This window comes from Sinohyriopsis cumingii, chromosome 12 (assembly GCF_028554795.1).
Source record: "Sinohyriopsis cumingii isolate HCF-2022 chromosome 12, ASM2855479v2, whole genome shotgun sequence".
NCBI classification, from domain to species: domain Eukaryota; kingdom Metazoa; phylum Mollusca; class Bivalvia; order Unionida; family Unionidae; genus Sinohyriopsis; species Sinohyriopsis cumingii.
In genome coordinates, this window is record NC_142972.1 from 107,657,813 (window position 1) to 107,683,489 (window position 25,677).

At 35.6% G+C, this 25,677-nt stretch overlaps 1 protein-coding gene across 1 annotated transcript in view; it reads left to right on the top strand.

The window, feature by feature from the left end:
• Window positions 1-24,580, top strand: part of LOC149787215 (zinc finger protein 704-like) — a 47,172-nt gene extending 22,592 nt beyond the window's left edge. The window contains exons 4-7 of the mRNA XM_089977714.1: window positions 17,026-17,126; window positions 19,054-19,231; window positions 19,780-19,941; window positions 23,703-24,580. Of these exons, the coding sequence (XP_089833840.1) occupies window positions 17,026-17,126; window positions 19,054-19,231; window positions 19,780-19,941; window positions 23,703-23,939 (678 nt within the window). The 3' untranslated portion in view covers window positions 23,940-24,580. The remainder of the gene's footprint in view (window positions 1-17,025; window positions 17,127-19,053; window positions 19,232-19,779; window positions 19,942-23,702) is intronic.
• Window positions 24,581-25,677: the final 1,097 nt, after the last annotated feature.

Genomic DNA, 25,677 nt, shown 5'->3' on the forward strand with positions numbered 1-25,677 from the left:
TGACCGAACCTTCCTCCTTGCCCTCACTGGACATTAAATTAATAAACGTGCATATCACATATTAAGTACATGAAGGGAGAGGCACTTTTTCTTCTCCTCATGAACAATTAATTAACCTTCCACATGGGAATAAAAACCTATGTGTCCCGATGTGACGTCATAGTGGCGACCAGTCGCTACTGGCATCACATACTACTTGGTTGACACCTAGCGCAGCTAATGCAGATTGAATTGCTACCTTTAACTCGAGTGTGTGCTGGGTTTATCTCCACTCGAGTATAGTCTTACATTCAGGTCACTAGGGTCTATGAAGCCAGTCATATTGACCTATGACCTGACGGCTCAATTAAATAGTGCCATCTATGCCTGGGGGATGAGGTTCTTATTTCTTCCCCCCAGGATCAATTAAATAGTCCGCTTGTAGACACTAACCAGATGTACATGCCCGTATGGGTGAAAATGTCTATAATTTAAATGATGACGATTTAGCTACAACCTGCATGTATTCATGAGCCAGTCCAATTTTGCTGCCCCCTATATATACATGAACCAGTCCAATTTTTTTATTTTTAAAAAAAAATTAGTTTTGTTTGCCCATTTGGGCATTTGTGACTAATTTATGTCTGCAATGCAGACTACTTAGTTTCTAGATGGATGGTGTCAAATTAATGCAACCACCCATCACTTTTATTGTGTACAAATCACACTACTTAGTCTTCAAGTTGTAAAAGAGCCACACACCTGATGACACCTCAGTACCAGGCTATGACAACCCGCAAATCATGGATATTCTGAACCAGTGGGTATTGGAACATGCACTCATTTGACAGGCATATATCAGTATTGTAAATGTTAAGTTGCCTGATGGGAATGTACTACTTATGTGGCAACACCCTGGTTCCATGCGTACACACTCTTCAGAGCATTTGCTGATGCAAACAAGTGGTAATCATTTCACTAATTTTGCTTCTTCATATATATATATATATATATATATATATATATATATATATATATATATATATACACACACACATGAGCCAGTCCAGTTTGCTACTCCTGGTATAGAGACATGAACCAGTCAAATTTGATGCGTGTATTTTTATTATTATTATTATTATTGCAGAGCCATCATTTTCATTTTCCATATTTAAAGATCCTAATTTAGTTATTATTCAGTCTGTCTTTTAGAAATTAAATCACCTGTTTGTGAGCCAACTTTATCTATGTAATCAAATGGTTTACTCCCAGAAATATTTGAGACACAGAGTGCCCGCTCTGAAATTTGTTCTGAACCCAGCATTGTGCTCCTTTACACAATTTTTTTTAAATGCATTGAAATATATAAACTTTCACCTGCTTGTTAATTGTAGTATATAACTTAAGGTTTAAAATTTGAGAAAAATTATAGCAGTAATTACTAAATATTATGACTCGGAGTTACTGTATATTTTCTACATCAGCCCATGCTGAGGGTATGTTTGACCCCCATTGTGTAACATGACCCCAGCTACAAATACCAGAACCATATTCTGGTAGTTCAAACAGAACTTACCAAATTATATGATCTTTGGCTGAAGGAAATGGATAATGGACATATGACTGGGATTGTTTTCCTTGACTTCAAGAAAGCCTTTGATCTTGTTGATCATGACATTCTGCTGCAAAAGTTGAACTGTTACAGGTTTGATAATCCATCTTTAAACTGATTTGGATCATACCTAAACCAAAGGTCTCAACAGGTAAGCATTGCCAATATTAGCTCTCAAACTCGCACTATTCATTCAGGGGTCCCTCAAGGCTCAGTTTTAGGCCTTCTCCTCTTCCTTATCTAAACCAATCATCTGCCATTAAGTAATAAATCCACAAATACAGATTTGTTTGCAGAAGATGCAACATTGTCTAGCTCTAATACTGAAGTTATCCAAATGAGATTAAACTCAGACCTTATTAGAGTCTAAAACTGGGCACATCAAAATAGGATGGTAATTAATGATGGTAAAACAAAATGTATGATTTTGGGGACATCACAAAAAGTCAGGGAACCCAGAACTATCTCTTGCAATAAATAATCATCCATTAGAAAAAGTTCATATATGAAAAGCTTGTGGGTGTGACCATAGATAATAATTTATTATGGAATGACCATATTGATAAGCTTTGTAAAACACTGTCATCCAAAATTGCCCTACTCAGCAGAATCAAGAAATATTTACCCATGGAAACTCACAGTCTATACTACAAGTGATATATTCTTCCAACAATGGGTTATTGTTCTAAATCTGGGCTCAACAGGATTTATAAACTTCAGGAACGAGCAGCATGTGTAATTTTAGATGTATCTATTGAATATCCCTCAAAAGTATTATTTACAGAACTCAAATGGTTCACAATATACGAGAAGATAGATTTTCATAAGGCAGTTCTTTTATATAAATGTCTACATGGAACTGCACCAGAGTATCTTCAGGACTTATTCAGGCCTTTTTCAACATATTACCAGTTGAGATCAGTATCACATGGAAACCTCGCACCAAAACGAAGAAAAGAGCAGTTTAAAAAGAGCTTCCAATACTCTGGTACAGTTCTGTGGAATAAGCTTCCACCACTGCTGAAAATATTAGAGTATTTGAGAAGAGATATCATGAGCATGTATGTGTTTCTAACAGATAGTGAAATTTAGTATTTTAATACTAAACATGTTAAAATAGGCAGTAATTATTGCTATCTTCATCTAATGTGCATTGTTATACTCTCCTTATGAGGAACGCGAGAGAATGTCCTTGACTAATGAGTCAACCTCTATAAAAAAAGCATTACTATTATTATTAATATTATTATTATTATTATAGTCCTGCACTGGTCCTAAGTAATAAAATAAGGTGTTAAGTTAAGATGATTGACAGGTCAGATAAGTCTGTTGCCGGCAGAGGTTACATTGTACCATGTGCTAAAAGCCCTAGGGCTATACCACACCTGTTATAATGTACACTCAAGGTATAAGGGAGAGGTCAATACCCTCCTTGTGATTTCTCAGCAAAACATACATTTTAATACCTAATAATAACTCAGTTTTGTATGAGGAACTCTCAGTATCTCATTTGGGGTTTGTCTATCAAAACTCAGTCCTGTCAGATGTGTGGCAAGACCAGTGACACATAAATTATCAGGGTGAAGTCCATACACCATTATTGTCCATTTGCTGTTCTCTTCATTCAGTAGTACACATATACAATGTACAAGTCAGGGTCCTGGATGGCTGAGGGGACTCAAGTGTCCAACATTTTACTGCCATCTCACTTTTGTCCATGTTGGTTCAAGCTTCAGATTCAGCCAATGCGGGTATTCAAGAAAGGTTGCCAGTAGCCAGGGTTTTTCTGGGTTCTTTTGCACCAGTTATACTGGCTGCAATGCATAGCCTGTCTTGTGCTCAAAAATGGCATTAAAATGGCATATTTTGCTCAAAAATGGCATTAAGCTCAAAGGAAGAATGATGAGAATGAACAATTCCATATAACATTACCTTCCTTCAGTGGCACACAAATACACGTGTACAAGTCGATATATCATTACTTTCCTTCAGTGGTACACAAATATAATGCACAAGTACATATAGTGTCAACAACAGAAAAGAGTACAAATTTGTTCATGTTTCCTTTGTAATAAAAATACCACTTCAGTATCATATTTAAATATATTTAAATAATGTTTTTATTGTTAATCTTGAAGGATCAATTTAGAGTCTATCTAAGGTGATTTCATCTTCTAAACTTGTAAACGGTTACTTCCATTAATGCTTCAGATCAGTTGTGTGAAAGCATCTGACAGCTTTTGATAGCAATTGCAGAGGGAGGTCATACTTAATGGCAAAAGAAAGGGGTGGCAGGTTTGCATTTGTCACACTCATAATGTTAGAGACTTGCGTAAATTATTATGACGCATTTCATGAAGTTTAACTCAACCATATAAAAATTAGGTCAGTTTGACCTAGTTTTTGTGCACAAGTAATGTCAGGTTTCTTGAGCCATTTATTTGTTTCATCCTCAGTTGTGATTAAAGTCAGGATATACTTAGCAGTAAGTAGATTTGCTAGGCACCACTCTTTGGTAATGGTATGTTAACCATTGGATTTCCAGATAAAGTTAGAGCTTCCATATGGCTGTCATTTGAAACAATATGGCTGCTAACAATAACTTTCCCTGAACAGGATGTGCAAAACTGCATCTAATAATATGCTAAAAATAAGAGGAATTCCAAATGTGATGAGAACATAATCATTTATTGATGCCTGTCAAATCTAGTTATTAAGCAGATAAGTAGATCTCAGATTTTATTGAGACTGGTTTAATTTTATTTTTAACTGTGTTTCACCTAGATTAATTTACTGTTGTCTTGACCCTGGACTAGTTCACTGATGAAATATCAGTAGCTGATGTTGTAGTAGAAGGTTTTTGTCTCCACATTACAGATCACTTTTTTGTAGCTTAGCTTTACAACAGGCAGGTAATTGGCTTGATTCCTGTCCAGGACAGATATGGTCAGCTGCCGTGGTTATCTCTTTGTTGGGATCATGACTTCCATTGCCTCAGCATCTGTCTTCCAGTTACCATTGTCTATATTATTGGTTACTCAAAATACACTCATGTTGGGGAGACATTCATGTCCAAGTAAGCACCTTGAAAAAGGGGTAGTTAGGTACTGGCTACTAACAATAGTGACCATTAGATTTAATATCATGGCAAAATTATATATATATATGTATATGTATATGTTTTGCCCCTAATACACTGATGAAACTGGAGTAGCTGATGTATGAATGTGTGTGTGTGTGTGTGTATATATATATATATATATATATATATATATATATATATATATATATATATAGTGCAAAAATGTTCTTATAGTGTTAAGTAGAGAACTCTTCAGTCCAGTTTGTATGATCAGTGACAGCACTTATCAAAAACGTAAATACTTGATTCTTACCAACAGTAAAGCTCTCCAATGAGAATGCCCACTTTGCATCATTGTAGAAGTCATTTTCTTTTTAACAAGACATATAAATAAATAAATAAATAAATAAATAAATAAACAAATTTTGTATTCCACTTATATAAATATTAATTACATGGATTCTAAAATTGTATACACAACAAGGAAAAAGTATTGGTATCATTGCCCACTGTTTGGCAAAGTATATTATATTCAGTCCATTGTTAGCTTTACTGATCATAGACCAGAAAATGGTATGGGATGCTTATTGTCAGTTCTTCATTATCCAGTGTCTCTCCATCTGCAAGTCTAAGATTCTTATCACTACTCCCTCATCCTGAATTACTTGGGGCATTGCCATGAATCTTTGCACAGACATTCATGTCATGGTCTAGTTGGTCTAAATGAAAATGTTGCTGTTCCATTATAAAATATGCCACATCAGCCATCTTGTAAATATTATTAAAGGGTTTTGTGGCAGTCAGATAATAAGGCCTTTTGTGGCAGTCAGATAATAAGGTTTATGGTTAAGTGACACAGATAACAAGGCCTTTAGCCTAGTTGCAATCAGATTATAAGGCCTTTGGTCTAATGACACAGACAGATAATAAAGAGGCCCAAGAGGAGTAAACAATAAGGCCTGTTTGTGGCAGTCAGATAATAAGGCCTTCTGTGGCAGTCAGACAATAAGGCATTTTGTATCAGTCAGATAATAAGGCCTTTTTGTGGCAGTCAGATAATAAGGTTTCTGGTTAAGGTGGCGCTCTACAGTTTCGTATTTTCCATAGGGTTAGGATTTTAAAGAAAAATAATTTCCCCAGCTTTCCTCACTGGTTATACTATTTAAAAAAGACCTTGTATATCTTAGGTATAATTAAAAGAACTTTTAATTCCCTTTATTTTGGTGTATTATTGATGGGTGTACTATGGGTTATAGAGGATACAGCTTGGCCTTACTTCAAATGTGCACCTTTCAAAAAAGTGCTAGCTCTACTTGGTCATTTTCACTTCCTGAGCTTAAGAGGTAAATTCTATAAAAAAGAGCCAATAACTTTTTTTTACATTTTGTATATTTGGTAATTCATTCATTGCACTTTCAGAAGCTGGTATTGTCTAGTTTGGCAAAATTCATTTTCCCTATTTTAATAGCTGCTATGTATATTGTACTTTAGACTAATTCAGGCTGATTTTTTAACACAAGGGAGCAGTCATTTTAGTTAGCAGCGTGCTTAAATCATGTAAATTTCCAAAAGTACAATTTCCAAAGAAATATCATCCACATTACATTACTGTAGCATATAGGTATGCCAACATTCTCTCCATTGTGCATGTTTTAAATGCGAACTACTTCACCTTACATACATCACTCTCTCTAAAGTACATATTAATTGGTGAGTGCCCCCTAAGCAACACAGATAACAAGGCTTTTTACCTAGTTACAATCAGATAATAAGGCCACTTTGTGGCAGTTAGATAATAAGGTTTCTAGTTAAGTGGCAATGTCAGATAACAAGGCCTTTAGTCTAGTGACAGTCAGGTAATAAGGCCTTTGGTCTAATGACACAGACAGATAATAAAGAGGCCCAAGAGGAGTAAACAATTCCTCTATCTGGAAAAGCTGCAGGATATACTGGAATACGATTGTATCCATCCAGTATTTTACCATATATGTGCCCTGAAATACATTTGCTATTTCTGAAAGGGAGAAGTATTACAATAATTACATTTAATATGCAAGTCACTGTGACCTTTATATTACAGCATAGATGAGAATTAGGTGTGACTCACCCCAACATTAGTAGAGACCATGTTGAAGCATTTGATTCAAGTTCTCTTGGCAGTCTTACATATCTGACCTTTGATTGGTTGGCAGTGGATCATTTACATTTTTAACTAGATGGGGGGAGGGGGGCTGCAATTTTATTTACAATTATGATAATTGTTTTTCAAGCAATTTGGGTGGCATCTATCATTAATGTTGCTAAAATCCTTGGTCCCCTTTTTCCAATTAAACAGTTGTTCTTTTGCATACCTATGTTGACTGTAAAGTGTAGAAGCAATTACTGACCTTGCTGTAATTTTCATAGTTTCCATGCAGATTCTAGGTTATATTGCATGATAATAATGTTAAATGGTTGTAATATGTAGAAAAATTTACAGCATCTTGCCATAGTAAATCCATGGAAATGAGAGAACTGTGTTGTCTATTGAATAGGCCTTTCATTTTCAGGTCATAAGCAGGGAAAAATATGATGGACTTCTTTATGTACTATACATTGGAAAAGTCTGGAAATTTGTTGTTGTTGTTGTTGTAGGGTTTAAATGCCATTTTTCAGCACACGATAGGCTATACATGGCAGCCAGTATTAATGGTGGAGGAAAAACTCAGGGAAGTTTGAAATTTGTAGGTCCTACAGACGGGAAAAGGCTCAATATTTCAACATTGTTCATGGACATGGACATTTTCCATGCAAGATCATACATGCACAAAGAAGTATACTGATATATGTGTTATGGGGTTATCAAGTACACTTATATTTACATATACAGTAACTGGTTGTACCTATTTGGGGTCATTGACCAGACTTGGCAGTCAATGCCCACATTTCCCTCCATACACATGTGCTGTTGGTGCCTATTTTATAGACTAGTCTTGGTTGTCACTGCCTCACACATTTTAGGGTGACCTCACATTTACACTTCATTTATTTTGAAATGTGTATATTTAGATCTGATGTTATTTTGTTTGAGGTGATTCATTGCTTGTTGATTTATTATAGTCTGTAATCACTTAACAGGAATTGACAGACGTGCATTTTAATTTAAGAACTGACTGAAGCACATTTTAAGTTTAGAATTGATTGTAATGCATTTTAATTTAAGACTTGACATAAGTGCATTCTGATTTATGAATTGATGGAAATGAATTTTAATTTAAGAATTTGTGCATTTTTATTTAAGAATTAATTGAAGCACATTTAAGATTTGACAGAAGTGCATTTCAATTTAAGAATTGACAGAAGTACTTCTTAAGTTAACAATTAGATGTCATCGTTTGCTTGGTAGCTAACTTGTTCTTTTTTTAAGATCACTAAAATGTAAGGCAACAACATTTACCAAAATGTCTAAACATGTACGAAATATACTATAACAAAATCAATGCCATTTAATCAAGCAAAATTGAACCTCAACTTTATCCATATTTTGCATGTGTGGTTTACAGCTGCTTATATGCAAGCCATTATAAATGGGCATTCGGTACCTCAGTTAGCTTGTGATTGTTTCATTTGCCGTCTTTACACAAGTTATGAAAGTATGCTATTTTCTACTGGCAAAGCTGCTGTCTTTGTTATCACACATTTTGACAAAAGGTAGAATCTGGTTGAGCTCACCTGTACATATCATATTAAAAATAAAAACATTAAAACTCATTAATGTTTTTAAAAAAATAAAACCTGGTTAAAATGCAAGAGTACTTTTGAAAATAAAATCAGGCTATAACTCTTATTTTTTTCATCCAGCTGTAACTATACTGTGGTAAGTCGAACCCATTACCATAGTAGATAGTTTGTTCCAATAAATAAGAAAAACAGGTTTTTATTGTGAACATGAAAGATGTTAAACCATTTGCTTTGCAGTGCATGTACCATACATATATTCAGCATGTACCATACATATATTCAACATGTGCCATACATACACTCAGTATGTACCATACATATATTCAGCATGTACCATACATATATTCAGCATGTACCATACCATTCATATATTCCTCATGTACCATACATACATTCAACATGTACCATACCATTCATATATTCAGCATGTACCATACATACATTCAACATGTACCATACCATACATATATTCAACATGTACCATGCAAACACTCAACATGTACTATACATACACACGACATGTGCCATACATACACTCAATATGTTGTTGTTGTTGTTGTTGTTGTTGTGGGGTTTAACGCCATTTTTCAGCACGATAGGCTATACATGGCGGCCAGTATTAATGGTGGAGGAAGAACCCGGAAAACCCCGGAAAGAACCACCGACCCACGAGAAGCTACTGGCAGGCTTTCTCACATGCCCACATTGGCTGAATCTTAGACTCGAACCGCCGCAGACAGAGGTGAGATGGCAGTGATCCGTAACGAAGAGCGCTTTAGACCACTCGGCCACTCGGGGCCCCCACTCAATATGTACCATACATATATTCAGCATGTACCATACATACATTCAACATGTACCATACCATATATACACTCAACATGTACCATAAATATACTCACACATACCATGCATAGTCAATATGTACCATACATATACTCAACATGTACCATACATATACTCAACACATACCATACATACTCAATATGTGCCATGCATACACTTGACATGTACCATACATATACTCAACATGTACCATACATACACTCAATATGTACCATAGATATACTCAATATGTGCCATGCATGCCCTCAACATGTACCATACATATACTCAACACATACCATACATATACTCAACATGTACCATACATATACTCAAGACATACCATACATACACTCAACATGTACCATACATACACTCAACATGTACCATATATATACTCAACATGTACCATACATATACTCAACATGTACCATACATATACTCAGTATGTGCCATGCATACACTCAACATGTACCATACATATACTCAAATAGTAGCATGAATCTAAAGTTAATAATTTAGTCTGATCTCAAAATCCTATAGAAATTGTTCATAAAAGAGATGGAGGGCATGAAATGAACCTAAAAACATGTATTTAGCCAGTGGAAAATATGATCCTCTAATAAGACAATGCAACCATATTTCAAGCCCTTGAAAAGAAAGCACATCTCTCTCAACACTTTGAAGCAACAACCAGTATCTATTCTTAAACTATAAAAAAAAATGCAAGGGTGGGGGGACTCGGCCTCCTCCATTTGAATAAAAAAGGGGTGGATTGTTAAAAATAATGGGAGAGATTTAATGAAGTAAACATGGCAGGACTTGCAATTAGGATTTTTGATTTGTACATTTTCAGTTGAAATTTTTGATGTCATTTATTTTCAGAATTAGAATTCCCCATTAACATGCACATAAATTTAACAATTCTTCATCGTATGTAATTACCAACAAAAGATTGGCACAAGCAAAAAGCAAAATGTAGTAATATAGATGATTGGAGTTTTCATATACAATTTTGCAGAGAGAGGTTTGTTTCTTTTATATTTATTGGACTCTATGTGATTATTTTGCAGTCAATAATAAGATGGGAGAAAAGGTTAAGAAGAGGGGAGCAGTCACTGATCATTATATGTTATTGGTAAATTAACAGCTATGATACTCATAAACTAGACACATCATGTCTGATTATTGTCATACTGGACAGCCAAGCAAACTTTGATCCACTGTTCTTATCAGAGTAATTAAAATAGAAAGCTTCATCACTGAAAGGCTGTGATGTTCCAAATGAATATTCTACCAACTCTGTATGGACTGCCGATTTATAGGTAGTCTCACTGACAATTAAAAAAGTCAGTCAACAGCACACACAGAATAAATGATGATAAACCATCCATCTTGAAACTCTTATTACTGCTATTGATTCTACATGGATGATCGTATGAACATGGGATTTTCAACGAAGTATTTCTTATGATGTCCAGATAGTCCTAAATAAAACTGCAGCTGCTCAGACATTCATCTTGAAAATCTTGTTATTGCTACTGCTTTTACATTGATGGACATACGAACATGGGGTTTTCAATGAAATGCTTCTTACGAAGTTTAGTTGGTCATAAATAAAAATGGTGGTGATCTGACATCCAGTATCGCCATGTTTCTCTAAATGACTTGTTAGATGTTTGCCTGGTTTTGAATGAAAATGGCACTGCTCAGATGTCCAAAATGGCCACCATGGCAGCCATCTTGAAACTATATTATCACTACTCCTTAATGGTTGGTCATATAAACATAGGCTTTTCACAAAAAGAGAGCTGATCACATCTACTTAGCGATAAATGAAATGTTACCAATCCAGCATCTAATATAGCCAACACAGTAACCAGTTTGAAACTCTCTTTATTGCTACACCTCCGACATGGATGGCCATATTAATACGGGACTTTAACTGAAAGATTTCCTATGCTGTGCAGCTGAACAAACATGGTACCAATCTGACATCCATCATGGCTACCATAGCAGCCACCATAAAATGTTATCACAAGTCTTTCCAATGTTGTTTTCATTAGGTAACTTCTTGTGATGTCCAGTTGGTGCTGATCTGACATCCATTAGGGCCACCACAGCAGCCATTTTGAAAACCTTGTTATCATAGTTCCTGCTGAATGTATAGTCTTATCAACATGTGTTATTTTCAAAAGTACTTCTTAAAATGTCTAGTTGGTCCTTAATAAATCTGAAGCCAATATGACCAATAGAACCTATGGGATGGTCTTTTGTCCATCATGTATCATCTGTCAGTCTGTATGTTTGCCTGAGTTTATTATCATTACTCCTCCTAAACTGCTTCAAGGATCACTATGGCAACCAACTTGAAAATCTAATTATCACTACTCTTCCTTCATGGATGGTGATATGAACATGGGTTTGTTTTACTTAAAGACTTGTTATGATCTCTACTTGATCCTAAATATAAATGATTTTGATCTTAGATCAAATATGGCCACCACATGAGAAATCTTGAAACTTATCTCTACACCTCCTACACAGATGGTTCACCAAAAGACTTGTAATGTTTAGGTGGCGCTCACCAGATAATATATACTTTTGAGAGAGTGATGTATGTAAGGTGAAGTAGTTCGCATTTAAAACATGCACAGTGGAGAGAATGTTGGCATATCTCTATGCTACATTAATGTAATGTGGATGATATTTCTTTTGGATATTGTACTTTTGGAAATTTTACACGATTTAAGTACACTGCTAACTAAAATGACTGCTCCCTTGTGTTAAAAAATCAGTCTGATTTAGTCTAAAGTGCACTATACATAGCAGCTATTAAAATAGGGAAAATGAATTTTGCCAGACTAGACAATACCAGCTTCTGAAAGCACAATGAATGAATTACCAAATACATAAAATGTAAAAAAAGTTATCGGCTCTTTTTTATACAATTGACCTCTGAAGTTCAGGAAGTGAAAATGACCAAGTAGAGCTAGCACTTTTTTGAAAGGTGCACATTTGAAGTAAGGCCAAGCTGTATCCTCTATAACCCATAGTACACCCATCAGTCATACACCAAAATAAAGGGAATTAAAGGTTCTTTGCATTATACCTAAGATATACAAGGTCTTTTTTAAATAGCCAGTATAACCAGTGAGGAGAGCCGGGGAAATTCTTTTTCTTTAAAATCCTAACCCTATGCAAAATGCGAAACTGTATAGCGCCACCTTAGACGAGTCTAAATTAAAAATGGAGCTGATCTGACATTCAAAATGGCTGATCTGACAACCAGATTGGTGCTGATCGGATATCCAAAATGGCCACCATCAGAATCATTGACAAACTTATCACTACTCCTCTTGAAGGGATGGTTATATCAACATGGTGTTTTCCTTAAAAGATTTCTAGTGATATCTAGTTGAACCTAAATGGAAATGGTGGCAGTCTTACTTCCAATATGGCTGCCACAATGACGCTTAAAAATATTATTTTCACTAATCCCTCTAAATGGATGATCACTATGACATCGGTTTTTTCACCAAAGGAATTCTAATGATGCCTGCTTTTGTCCGAATGAAAATGGTGCTAAGCAGCAATTTTGTTATTGCTAAAGAATACCGGAGGTGTTTTCAATGGTCAACAGTTAACAGGAACAAATGGTCTTATCTAGTTATCTAGTTTTCCCAGGAATCTGTTTCAAAAGAGCATCAGTCACTTCAATGGACTCTTGTTTTTGCTTCTTAAACTCTGAGTCTGTTCATTATGTACATGTAGTGCCACTGCTGCAAAGTCTTGCTCGAAATTTTCCATGAATGTGACCCACATCATATACTGTTTCATAATGTAGAGATCTTCAGTAACAAAATAGATCACTTTAAATATATATGCATCTGTTCAAATTATCTTACCACCGAAACAAAATCATAAAGATAGCCCATCTTCTCCTTTTAAAATGTTTAAAGTTAAATCTTGATGCTAAAACTTCAATTATGGTGATTATTGCCCTTAAAAATATGCAGTGGACAAAATCATAATTAGACCGGTTCAGATTTTTAATTTTGGAATATGTATTTATAGGTAAGAAGAGTGAATCAGCGGGTGTCCAAAATGAGGTTTTAAAGAGGGAGATTTGCCACGGAATAAAACTGATTAGAAGAACTGGCGTGTCAGATGGTGACTGCCATATCACAAATTTAAACCTGGTTTAGTTAACTGGAAGTAAAAACAGAAAAAAAACGGTCATACATGTAAAAATTACACCAGCATACAGATTGTGAAAAAAAGAGATAAGTCAGGACAGATCAGATTTCCAAAATTTTGTCACGAGTTTTAAACTCAAAAGAGGGAGGATTTTTATCAAGTTAAACAGACAAAATTACAACTGTTTAACAAAATTTAGATATTGGATCAAGTTTTCCACTGGAGTCAGCATGAAGTTTTCTCCGAATGGAAAATGTCCTTTCTTTGTCAGCATTGCAATAAAGCAATGTTAGTACAACCCTACCGAATCCATGAAGAAATTTAAATATTGTTTCCCACCTGTGTGTAGATTAGGTTTGCTGATAACCTGCCAGTACTGTTCAAGAGTGGTATTGTCTGGGCCAAATGTTGTTTTATTTCAGAAGGATCCTTCACTTGAACCCACCCACCCCACCCCGTACATTATACCATTACACCCTCTAATTTTAAGCCTGATTTGCAGACATTTACGTTGTAATCTATAGCACTATCATCAAGCTTTAATAACAGTCAAATCTGAAAAACGACTGTCACTTGCTAATATTACAGACAAACGCAAAGACCACATATATCCCAGGCCTTACGGCTTACATTGTCAGTTAGTGACATGTACTTAAAGTCTGATTTACGTTCAAATTTACAAACATTTAAATGAGAAGTCTGGTGTTTTTCATCATTTGCTCATAATTGTGAGTTTATTTGATCAATTATTATTTTTCTTCCGATTATTATCATACAGTTAAGATTTTGATTTCGTATGAGCAACAACAGGCTAAGTAAGTGAGAAGTTCTTATCAGTTTGCATGATAACTTCTGTGCGATTTTCAAGTCCGGGAACATTAGTCTGACTAGATCTAAAAAATGATCTGTTACCAGAAACAAGAGACTGTGTTTAGCTATAAAGTTGGCAAATGGTGTCTCGGCAAGTGTAACTTGATCCACATTTGATGCAAATTCCGCGAATATGCATTGCTCAGATAATATTTTTTGTTATGGTTAATATGAAAATGGTTTCTGCCCGACGCTGTCTGTCGTTCTTGCCACCGAAGCAGATTTTAATCTTTACTGGAAAAGCGGAATACTTATTCACGTCCCTTTTTGAGCTTGATTGTAAACACTGAAACTCCCGTTTCCATCTAGCCCTGAATTTCGTGTGACATTCGGTGGCTTAGAGTTTTGGCTTTGGGGAATAATCCTGGTTTATTGTAATCATAAATAGCGTAGACTCTAATCCATCTCAACAACTTTATGCACTGAAGCAGAACATATCTTGCTGAGAGAATCAAAATAATGATTATTGTTTTACACGGACTGAGCTCCATCGTAACTCAGACATAATCAATTAGCATCTTTAATCCTTCGGAATCACTCTCGTACACAGTTCAGTCCACGACGACTAACTTCAAACAACACCATGCCGACAGAATCAAAGGGTGAAATTAGCAACCACATGGCCTTGTCCGTTTCAACCAGTGTACAGTTACGTCATCACAGGCAATATTACCGTAGATATACAATACTGTGATAGAATCAATATGTGAATAAATATAAATAAAATAGAAGTCAATAATAATTTTGCGTGCTCAGGGATTCGTTGAGTTAATGGAGGGACGGGAGACACCACTGATCTCGAGATAAAAAGGTTCCAATGCGGGCGGTTCTCAGCTTTGCATTAATTTTTCCAATTAAAAGAGAATAAGACATGGAATGCTTATCTATAGCTGTACTTCCACCTGTAGCTGTACTTCCACCTGTAGATGTACTTCCACCTATAGCTGTACTATCACCTGTAGCTGTACTTTCACCTATAGCTGTACTTTCACCTGTAGCTGTGCTTTCACCTATAGCTGTACTTTCACCTGTAGCTGTACTATCACCTGTAGCTGTACTTTCACCTATAGCTGTACTTTCACCTGTAGCTGTACTTTCACCTATAGCTGTACTTTCACCTATAGCTGTACTTTCACCTATAGCTGTACTTTCACCTGTAGCTGTGCTTTCACCTATAGCTGTACTTTCACCTGTAGCTGTACTTTCACCTATAGCTGTACTTTCACCTGTAGCTGTACTTCCACCTGTAGCTGTACTTTCACCTGTAATAAATATAACCTGCCATCAGATGTTAACTCGATGTACAGTGCAAAAACCGATCTGGGTCTCAGCTTTTGCAGTTGGATTCGATGTATATGAGGGTATATACGGTAATGAAAACACCTGACAAATTCTTGCTTTATTGGTACTGACAGTAATAATAGTGAGTATTTGATCGGGTAATAAATATATATTACCAATTGTATGGCTTGGTTTTGGTTTGGTGTTTTACGGTACAGCAACACAAGTAGGTTATAGATGAGACAATTGGAGTAAGGTACCTAGTAAAGCCCTAAAACACACCACGGTAGTTGCCCCAGGCAGGTCAGATGGTAGGATTCGAACCCACACCCTTTCGGTCGTGAGTCCAGCATACTAACCACAGTTCAACATCTAATGGCAATCAGTCCTCATATTAGTTATATTTTTTGATAAAAATGAAAAGCAAACTTAAAAAAAAAAACTACAAAAAAATGATTGCATAAAAATGCCAGGACGATGTACCTTTTTCAATAAATGCAAAAATGAAACATAACAGAACGCCAGGAAGATGTAGCTTTTCAAATAAATACAGATATGAAACAAAACAAAAATAAAATAGGTAACGACATTAAAATCCTGTTTTATATATATATATATATATATATATATATATATATATATATATATATATATATATATATATATATGGTCACACATTTACTCCATTCCCTCAAAACAAAGTCAAAGATTTCAATTCACAGTCAACCCCTCTGTCAAAGATAAGTGTTGCTCTGGGTTTTATAAAAACTGCTGACTGACACTTTTCAAAAGTTTTTGAAACTTTTCTAGTATCAAGCCAGTTAAATTGTTACAAAATAATATCTCCAGATTACTCAAGACTTATTCAGTTATCAACATATTCAGTATCAATATTTCATTTTCACACAAAAAAATTGAAAGGCACATGATTTTTTTTTTTAAGCTGTCAGTTGACCCATATGTAAGCATACGGAAATATAAATATTTTGAATATTTGCTCAATTGCAGCCAGAGGACATTTTCTTTTTAAAAGCTAAGTTTTCAGTGTTATAACCTGAAGTACATTGACACCAAGACTCAGAATATAGAGAATAAGACTTTGACCTAATTTCATTTATTTTGACCTACTTTTCATCCTTAAAGCAGATCCAAAAATGACAGCAGCATTTTTTAAAATGATTTTAGGACCTAAAGTCTTGGAATGCCATTTCTGTCAATTCTAACATGCTGACCCTCTGGTGAGACATTTGTTGATTTACCAATAGTGTAGATGTGATGGGCCTTGCTATTTATAAACATATTTCTAGGTTTTGATCATCTATTTTTGTCTTATATTTCTTACAATTTGTACATAACATTAAAGTCTTTGTACTCGCTCACTTTACCTTCCTTTTCTTCCCCAACCTATTCTTTCTCCTCCTCCTCATTGTTATTATTATTATTATTATTATTACAGAAACAGATCAAGACAATGTATAAGTGTACCTGGAAAAAATGTGGGAAAATCTGCAGTACAAACTCCAGCATCGAGGCACATGTTCGCACTCAACATCTTGGGTAGGTTCCTGTTGTCATAGTTACTCATTTGTCCCTTTATTGCCTGACCAGCATGTCACTTTTTGGCATTGTCCTGATCTTTCATGGTTGTGTTGGCAAGAGCATGGTCATTCCTTTTTTTTAAAGTTTAGCTTTGTATTCTTAGTGGGGAAGCACATTAGTTCATTTGGTTGAGGGTCACATGTTTGATACCCACATAGGCCAACAGAGGTGGACTGAATCAGTGTGTTTTTGGGAAAAGGCTTTTAGCTCCCATTTTTTCAGCATGATGTGTCCATTAATGTATTTTTAAGAATGAACCAACAAATATTAGCCAAAATCTATATCCTTCTGTACACTGTTTTAAGATGCATATAATAATAAAACTGTATGAATTCATTTTTATTTTGAGACTGCTGTTTAACACTGCTAAAAATAGGTGATGTTTGATGCTCCAATGAAAAGACTTAAGTTTTTACATTTAGATTTGTATCGTGGAGTTTGCTAACTGAGTAATGAAGTTGACTAGCTCTCGTCATTTTCATCAAATATCAGTCCACAAATCTTTTTACACTGATGTAATTTTGAGTTCTTCATTTGCCTAAAGTTTCAAGATTAATTTGCATATTTATTAATGAAACATGCTGTTTGGATTACAGAGTCTTTAAATTACAAAAGATTATGATTTATGAGATTTTACATGGACAAAGGTTTGGAGGAAATTGCTCAAGCAACATGATGATGGGCTGCTTATAAATTTAAGTTAACTTAAAAACATAAATACATATAATCAGAGACAGAAAATGAGAATGTATATTACCAATTATATTCACTTATAAGTTTAATCAAACTGCAAACAACAAAACTCCTCATCTGCCATCCCATAATGCTCTGGCAGGTAAGGGTATATGTTGTTTGTTCTATTGATTTCTCCTAACAATCTGCGCAGACCAGATCTACAGTGCATTACGTGATGTCAAATTTAGTTCTGTGCAATTTGTAGTTGGATTTGTCTTATAAGTGAATATATATGGTATTGTTTTGATATTGTTATTGGAATATTTCTAGGCCCTAGACTTAGAGGAATGAGTACACCTTTTATTCTGATTGGCTGTTAATTGGTAATTTTGCATGTTTAAAGGTTCATAAAGATATTTATGAATATGTGGTATGACTCTACAGCGGTATGTCGCTTTTAATGAATGTGTTATCACTTTCTGATGAGCTGCTTAGATTCTAAATGGCGTACACTGATAGCAGATAAGCATGTCCATGGGTTTACATTTCTGATAATTGGATCTGATGTAGGTTTTAGTGAGGTATTTTTATGTGCTTTTTAATAAGCTAGGCATTTCACGTTTGTACAGCTCAAGCCATTCCCCATTTTTGAATGGCTGTATCGTTGTATTAACAGATTTTATGGTATTACTGAACTGAATGACATTTAACTCTTTCCTATTTTGATTTTATTAACGATCTAGTTAATTACATCTGGGTACTGTAGAATCTAAATAACTCACTTTATGGTCTTACTGAAAATAGTTAACAAAGTATACATCAGCAAGCCATTCATGTTGATCTATGCCAAGGGATGCAACTTAAAGTTAGGAAAATGATTATACTTGATAGTTATCTCCCTTGGATATTCTTTTGATGGTAATATTTGAAACAATAGCAGAATGTGGTTTTAATAGAAAAAGTACAATATTTTGGCAAGTAATGCTTTGAATGTTGATATAAATCATATAGAGACATATAAAGAAAAGAAAATTTTGAAGAATATAGTGATTATACAGTAGAGTGTGTACACATTATTAAAGGCAACCGTGAAAAGTGACATCTCTAGAGTTGTGTCCTCCATATATAAAGTTATATCACTTTCATCCTCCAAACCATTGGTATTTTTAATACTTTGATTTCAGTTTTACTACAGTTTTATCTGTCACAGGTTGAGGGAAAATGACTCGGGATCTGACGGTGAGGAGGAATTTTATTACACAGAAATTGAGGTGAATGTCGATGCTGTGGCTCAGGGTATCTCAGATATGTACATACCCTCCCACCCAGCTGACAGCTACATGCCTGTCAATGGGTCCACCATACCAGATCATGATTATCAGAAGAAGGTAAATATTACCATTTTCTGTAAAGAGTCCAGAGGCCAATGAGTTATTCTCCAGCTTTATTTTAATCAAGTGTTATTTTCATCAAAATATGGGCTTGTAGTTATGAAAACAAAGATGCGTGCCTATTTTGTGGTCAAAAGGTCAAAGGCTAAGGTCAGTGTGACTGAACGAAGAAAAATTCTTTCCTGCAGATTTTTATTTAGTCTAGACCATGTACCTTGACCCAAGTTTGTGGGCCACTTGCACTTAAGAATGGAAGAGGCCTCTTGACTGTGTTGATTCTTGCTTACAAAATGGGATATTGCAAATTTGTGGATGGGTGGCATTTAATTTAATAAAGAGATGTGCAGATTATGCAGAGGTCACAGTCATGGTAAATCTGATAAGAAAATAACAGTTTCAACACACTGAATTTAGTGTTTGTAAGCACTTACACAGGATATTTTGTACAGGGAAGGTTGAATATAGCATGTTTAAGCACCTACGTAATAGACTTATGTACATGGAAGGTTGAAATTTTGTCATTTATATTTCTCGTATTTGTTTAGGAGAACAAGCTGTTGGTATCGTCTGTGCCTTCAGGGACAGGATTGTTTCATATCCAGTATGACAGCTCTACCCAAATGAACATTCCTCAAATGAAGCGTTCTGTCTCATTGCAAAACAACAACAACAACAACAACAGCATCATACCAACATTCTCCTCTAGTGTAAGTAATGACCTTATGCTGGCATGTTACAACTCGATGATTTTATTGTGTCCAATACATGTGTGATTAAGTTTATCCATTTGAGATAGATATGCATGATACAATTTACCCATGTGAGAAATGATGTGAGATAGGAGTTTCCCACATGAGTGTGCTCATTAGTACCATAGGTGAATTTGCCCTGTCAACACTTGTAATGTTTCCATTAGTTTAGCAGTATCAACATTTCAAATATAACCATTCATTACAACAAAAATTTAAACATGTTTTGCTACCTTTCTTATGATTAGGTCTTTGACCTTTGAACTCTTCTATTTGTACCCTCAAAAAGTCTGATGGATTCTGCCATAGTTGAAACATGACCTGTATATTAAACCATGCAGATGAAGATGTTGAGAGAAATAAAACCATTGGATACAGCAGCTAAATATAATATATCTACCATAGTAACTGATGTACTGCATATGATATGTACTGTTTTACATGATTGGCGTGACTCCATTAAAGTATTGCAACCCAGGAATCAAGAAAAATATGTCCTACCACTGATGTAAAAACATATACAATTCTCAGTATTTCTACATATTTACTAATGATACATGATCTGTCAGTCCAATACTGTATTAAAATGGGAATTGAGAGAATATAACCTGTCACATGGGATTGGAAATTCCCACCTTTGGGGTCAGAAAGCCAGGAACTTGGCAAAGTATTGTTGATGTCCAAACATTCTAACACTGTGTTGGGATTTCCCAAATCATTGCATGGTTAAAATGGATTATCTTAGTCTTGTCTGTTTTACGAGATAGGGAGATACATGTAATATTCATTCAGCTGTGACTTAGATTTGAAAAGATAAATATACACCATAAGCACAGAAAGTAGTGACCAGCAGTCACTGGCAGTTTAGTTGTCATCTGATTAGACCCCACTGTAAAGTACAGCATGTAACTACTTTAGTGGCCTAGTAGTTAGAGCATCTGCCATGGATGCGGGAGGTTGCAGGTTTGAACCCTGTCTGTGTCATGCCAAAGATGTAAAAATGGTACTAGCAGCTGCCTTGCTAGGTGCTCAGCATTAAGAGGTTAGTGTTAGGACTGGTCAGCCTGGTGTCAGGATCATGTTACTGGGTAGGACATGAGGCAACATGTCTGCTGCATGATGCCTCAGTGCTAGATATTACTATAAATTATCACACTGCAGACATGATAGCAATATGACAGAAAATTGTTAAAGCTATGCTAGAAATCCAAATCTCTCTCTCACACACGCACATGCACACACACACAGAACAGCATGCAGGTGTTAAGGGTGAAGTGAAGCTGTGCACAGTTGTGGTGTGCCTATTAACCTGTGATCGTTTTACCGCAAGATCGGATATCAGTTGCCACGAGGCCATTGAAAATGGAGTCAGATACACAAGGTAGTCCCCCATTGGGCCAAATAGACCACAGTTTGGATCTGTGATGTCAGATGAAACTAGCATCAGTGAAAGACACAAGTTGCTAATTAAATCAGAGACACACCCTCTCCCATCCACCCAACCCCTGCTCACCTGCCAAACATTCGTTACAAGACAGGAAAGGTGATATGTAAAACCTACATCATTCTAGTGTGAAATGGAGTGAAGTGACTGAACTGTTCAGATGGTTGAGATTCCTGTATTGCCCAGGTTATATGGCTCTTGATATCTATTATAACCTCAAGTGTAGGTAGGTTTGAGAAATTATCACATTCTTTGTTTGCCTGTCTGGATAAATGCCAACAAGTTTTCCATATTCTTGAGGGTCACAGTTTACATTTAACATACACAGCCTCATAAGTGCCTATGCCCTTAATACCCCCCTTTTTGTTCTTTGTTTAAAGGCTTTTACATTATTTACTATGCAAAGGATTTATTTTATCATCACAAAAGCCTGGTTAAATTTATTTTATTTATGGATTTATTTATGTTCTCCCAATATTATATTTTTATGTAGTAAGATTTGACCTATTTTTACAGCACATGAGGCAGCTTAATTATAATATGATTTGGCCTGTTCATATAGTGTGCTAGGCAGCTTAAATGCAGTATGATTTGGCCTGTTCATACATTATACTGGGCAGCTTAAATGCAGTATGATTTGGTCTGTTCATACATTATACTGGGCAGCTTAAATGCAGTATGATTTGGTCTGTTCATACATTATACTGGGCAGCTTAAATGCAGTATGATTTGGCCTGTTCATACATTATATTGGGCAGCTTAAATACAGTATGATTTGGCCTGTTCATACATTATACTGGGCAGCTTAAATGCAGTATGATTTGGTCTGTTCATACAATATAGGAGGCAGCTTAAATGCTGCATGATTTGGCATGTCCATACAATATAGGAGGCAGCTTAAATGCTGCATGATTTGGCATGTCCATACAATATAGGAGGCAGCTTAAATGCAGTATGATTTGGCCTGTTCATACATTATACTAGGCGGCTTAAATGCAGTATGATTTGATCTGTTCATACATTATATTGGGCAGCTTAAATGCAGTATGATTTGGTCTGTTCATACATTGTACTGGGCAGCTTAAATGCAGTATGATTTGGCCTGTTCATACATTATACTGGGCAGCTTAAATGCAGTATGATTTGGTCTGTTCATACAATATAGGAGGCAGCTTAAATGCTGCATGATTTGGCATGTCCATACAATATAGGAGGTAGCTTAAATGCTGTATGATTTGGCCTGTCCATGCAATATAAGAAGCAGCTTAAATGGACTATGATTTGGCCTATTTATACAATACATGAGGCAGTTTAAACGCAGTATGATTTGGCCTGTTCATACAATATAGGAGGTAGCTTAAATGCAGTAAAATGTCGCCTATTTATAGATGAGGCAGTTTAAATGCAGCACGATTTGGCCTATTTATACATGAGGCAGTTTAAATGCAGTACGATTTGGCCTATTTATACAAGAGGCAGTTTAAATGCAGTACGATTTGGCCTATTTATATATGAGGCAGTTTAAATGCAGTACGATTTGGCCTATTTATATATGAGGCAGTTTAAATGCAGCACGATTTGGCCTATTTATACATGAGGCAGTTTAAATGCAGTACGATTTGGCCTATTTATACATGAGGCAGTTTAAATGCAGTACGATTTGGCCTATTTATACATGAGGCAGTTTAAATGCAGTACGATTTGGCCTATTTATACAAGAGGCAGTTTAAATGCAGTACGATTTGGCCTATTTATATATGAGGCAGTTTAAATGCAGCACGATTTGGCCTATTTATATATGAGGCAGTTTAAATGCAGCACGATTTGGCCTATTTATACATGAGGCAGTTTAAATGCAGTACGATTTGGCCTATTTATACATGAGACAGATTAAATGCAGTACGATTTGGCCTATTTATACATGAGGCAGTTTAAATGCAGTACGATTTGGCCTATTTATACAGGTACATCAGTATATTATTAGCTTCTTAAATTGATTTGAAATAATTAAAATATAATCAAGTTTATTTATTACTGCAGTTTATAACCTCCTTACACAGCTTTACAGTTTATATCCAGTGGAGTGATTACTTACTCCAGACAGTAGACAGAAGACAAAGTACTGAGTATGTGTATTAACATTAATGTCTTGTCAAATACCCTACTTTACTTTCATGACTATCATCATGTTGTAATTCTTTGCTAGAATTTTATTCTCATCATCATCATCATCATCATAATTGTTATTATTATTATTATTATTATTATTATCCAGCCAACTTCACCACCAATAAGAATGCCTGCACGACCATCACCTCAAGAGAGACTCCAACAACATCAAGCCCAGTCTCCCAAAAATCACATGCTCTCCTCCCCACCCAAGTCATCAGGAATCCACAAGAAATCACGCAGTGAGGTTCGAAAGTGTCGCAAAGTTTATGGCATGGAGAATAGGGACATGTGGTGCACGCAATGCAAATGGAAGAAAGCCTGCACACGATTTTTGGACTAAGTAATTTAATGTGACACAGATTTTAAAACTGGACTGATACCATTCCGTTTGGAATGGTGATTTTGGAATTGTGAACAGGACCGAACAACGGCCATTTTATGTTGATTATCAGCAGTTTGAAACTTGAGATTTGGAGTGTTCTGGTTTTCAGAGTGTACATTTTGGGTGATAGCCTTCTAAAACTGCAGCCTGTGCCTTGATAGTATTAACAGGCATATCTGTTCAAAACATTTCAGGAAGCTCATAATTTTACATTTTTCATATGTGATGTAAATATGTTAATGACCGATGATAAAACTGAAAGGCAGGTTCTGTAGTATTTGCATATCCTCCCATTTCTTTTCTATCCCCCAACTGATTTTAAAAACAAAAAGCATTAAAACATGTCTATATAGCATAGTCATTTTATTCATCAATTTATAATTTCTAACTGTTGCTAGTGTGTCCCTAATACTGTCAGGATGTTAGTGTTTCAAATCCAATAGGAGTTCCTTAAGTAATGCAGTCATCACATTTGCAAGTCTCTGTTTTCATGCAAGAGATGCTGCATAGTGATGTAATGTCACCATCTCTGATAATCTTATTAATCCCATATTTAGCTTGGCTGACTGGTTAATCGTTTGGAGAATACCTATAGAACCAGTCCAGACTGTTGCAGACTGGTTCATTATTTGTCATGAGTATTGCTGGTGCTTTTAAATAACTGTTTGAAAGAAGGTACCTGTATTATAAATCTTGCCTGTTAAATAGCCATGAATTTCTTGAATCAAAATACATAGGACAAATTTGTGATTTGATTGTATGGTCATTTGATGGGTCATACTAAGAATTTATATATGCCATACTGTTATTTGTTGAATATATTTACATAACTGTTGGTCAGTTATGTGACTTAGTGTTGAGTAGAGGAATTCCATCCCAAAATCTTTCTGATTTGTATATTATTCCAGACCAGTCAACAGTGAATACAGAAGAGAACCAGTCTTGTAATAAGAACATTCAGTTCCACCACAAATCAGTGATGATGTGTTGAGAAGAACCCTTTGAAAATTTAGATACAAGTAGATTATACCAGATTTCGGATTTTACACAGATAAACATTGCATACTCAAATTAAAATGCTGTGAAATAATATTTGTGTCATGGAAGTGTATATTTTGGCATATGTTTAAATAAATCTTGGTTTCCCATCACTCAACACAGAAGTATGAGTGTTTGGAAAGTGTTTTATTGAACCCTACTTCCCTTTCAGTTAGCTAACTTGGTGGGGCTCCGAGTGGCCGAGTGGACTAAAGCACTCTCCGTTACAGATCACTGCCATCTCACCTCTGTCTACGTGGGTTCGAGTCTAGGATTCGACACAATGTGGGTATGTGAGAAAGCTTGCCAGTAGCTTCTCGTGGGTCGGTGGTTCTTCTGGGGTTTTTCCCGGGTTCTTCCTCCACCATTAATACTGGCCGCCATACTTACCCTATCGTGTGCTGAAAAATGGCGTTAAAACCCACAACAACAACAACAAAGCTAACTTGGTAAACAGCAATGTTTAATGTGCTGCCTGAAATTTGGAATACAATAAATACAGTGTACAGCCTTGTCTGTGAGTGTAGTTGAGTGAATCATGCCTGTGAAATTTCTGAGTGTAGCTTTCACTCATCTCCACTTGATGAGTTGATTTCTACCAGGCCAGTTTGTGGATCACACAGTGACTAAATCCTTAATGTGCTTATTGCAAATGGTA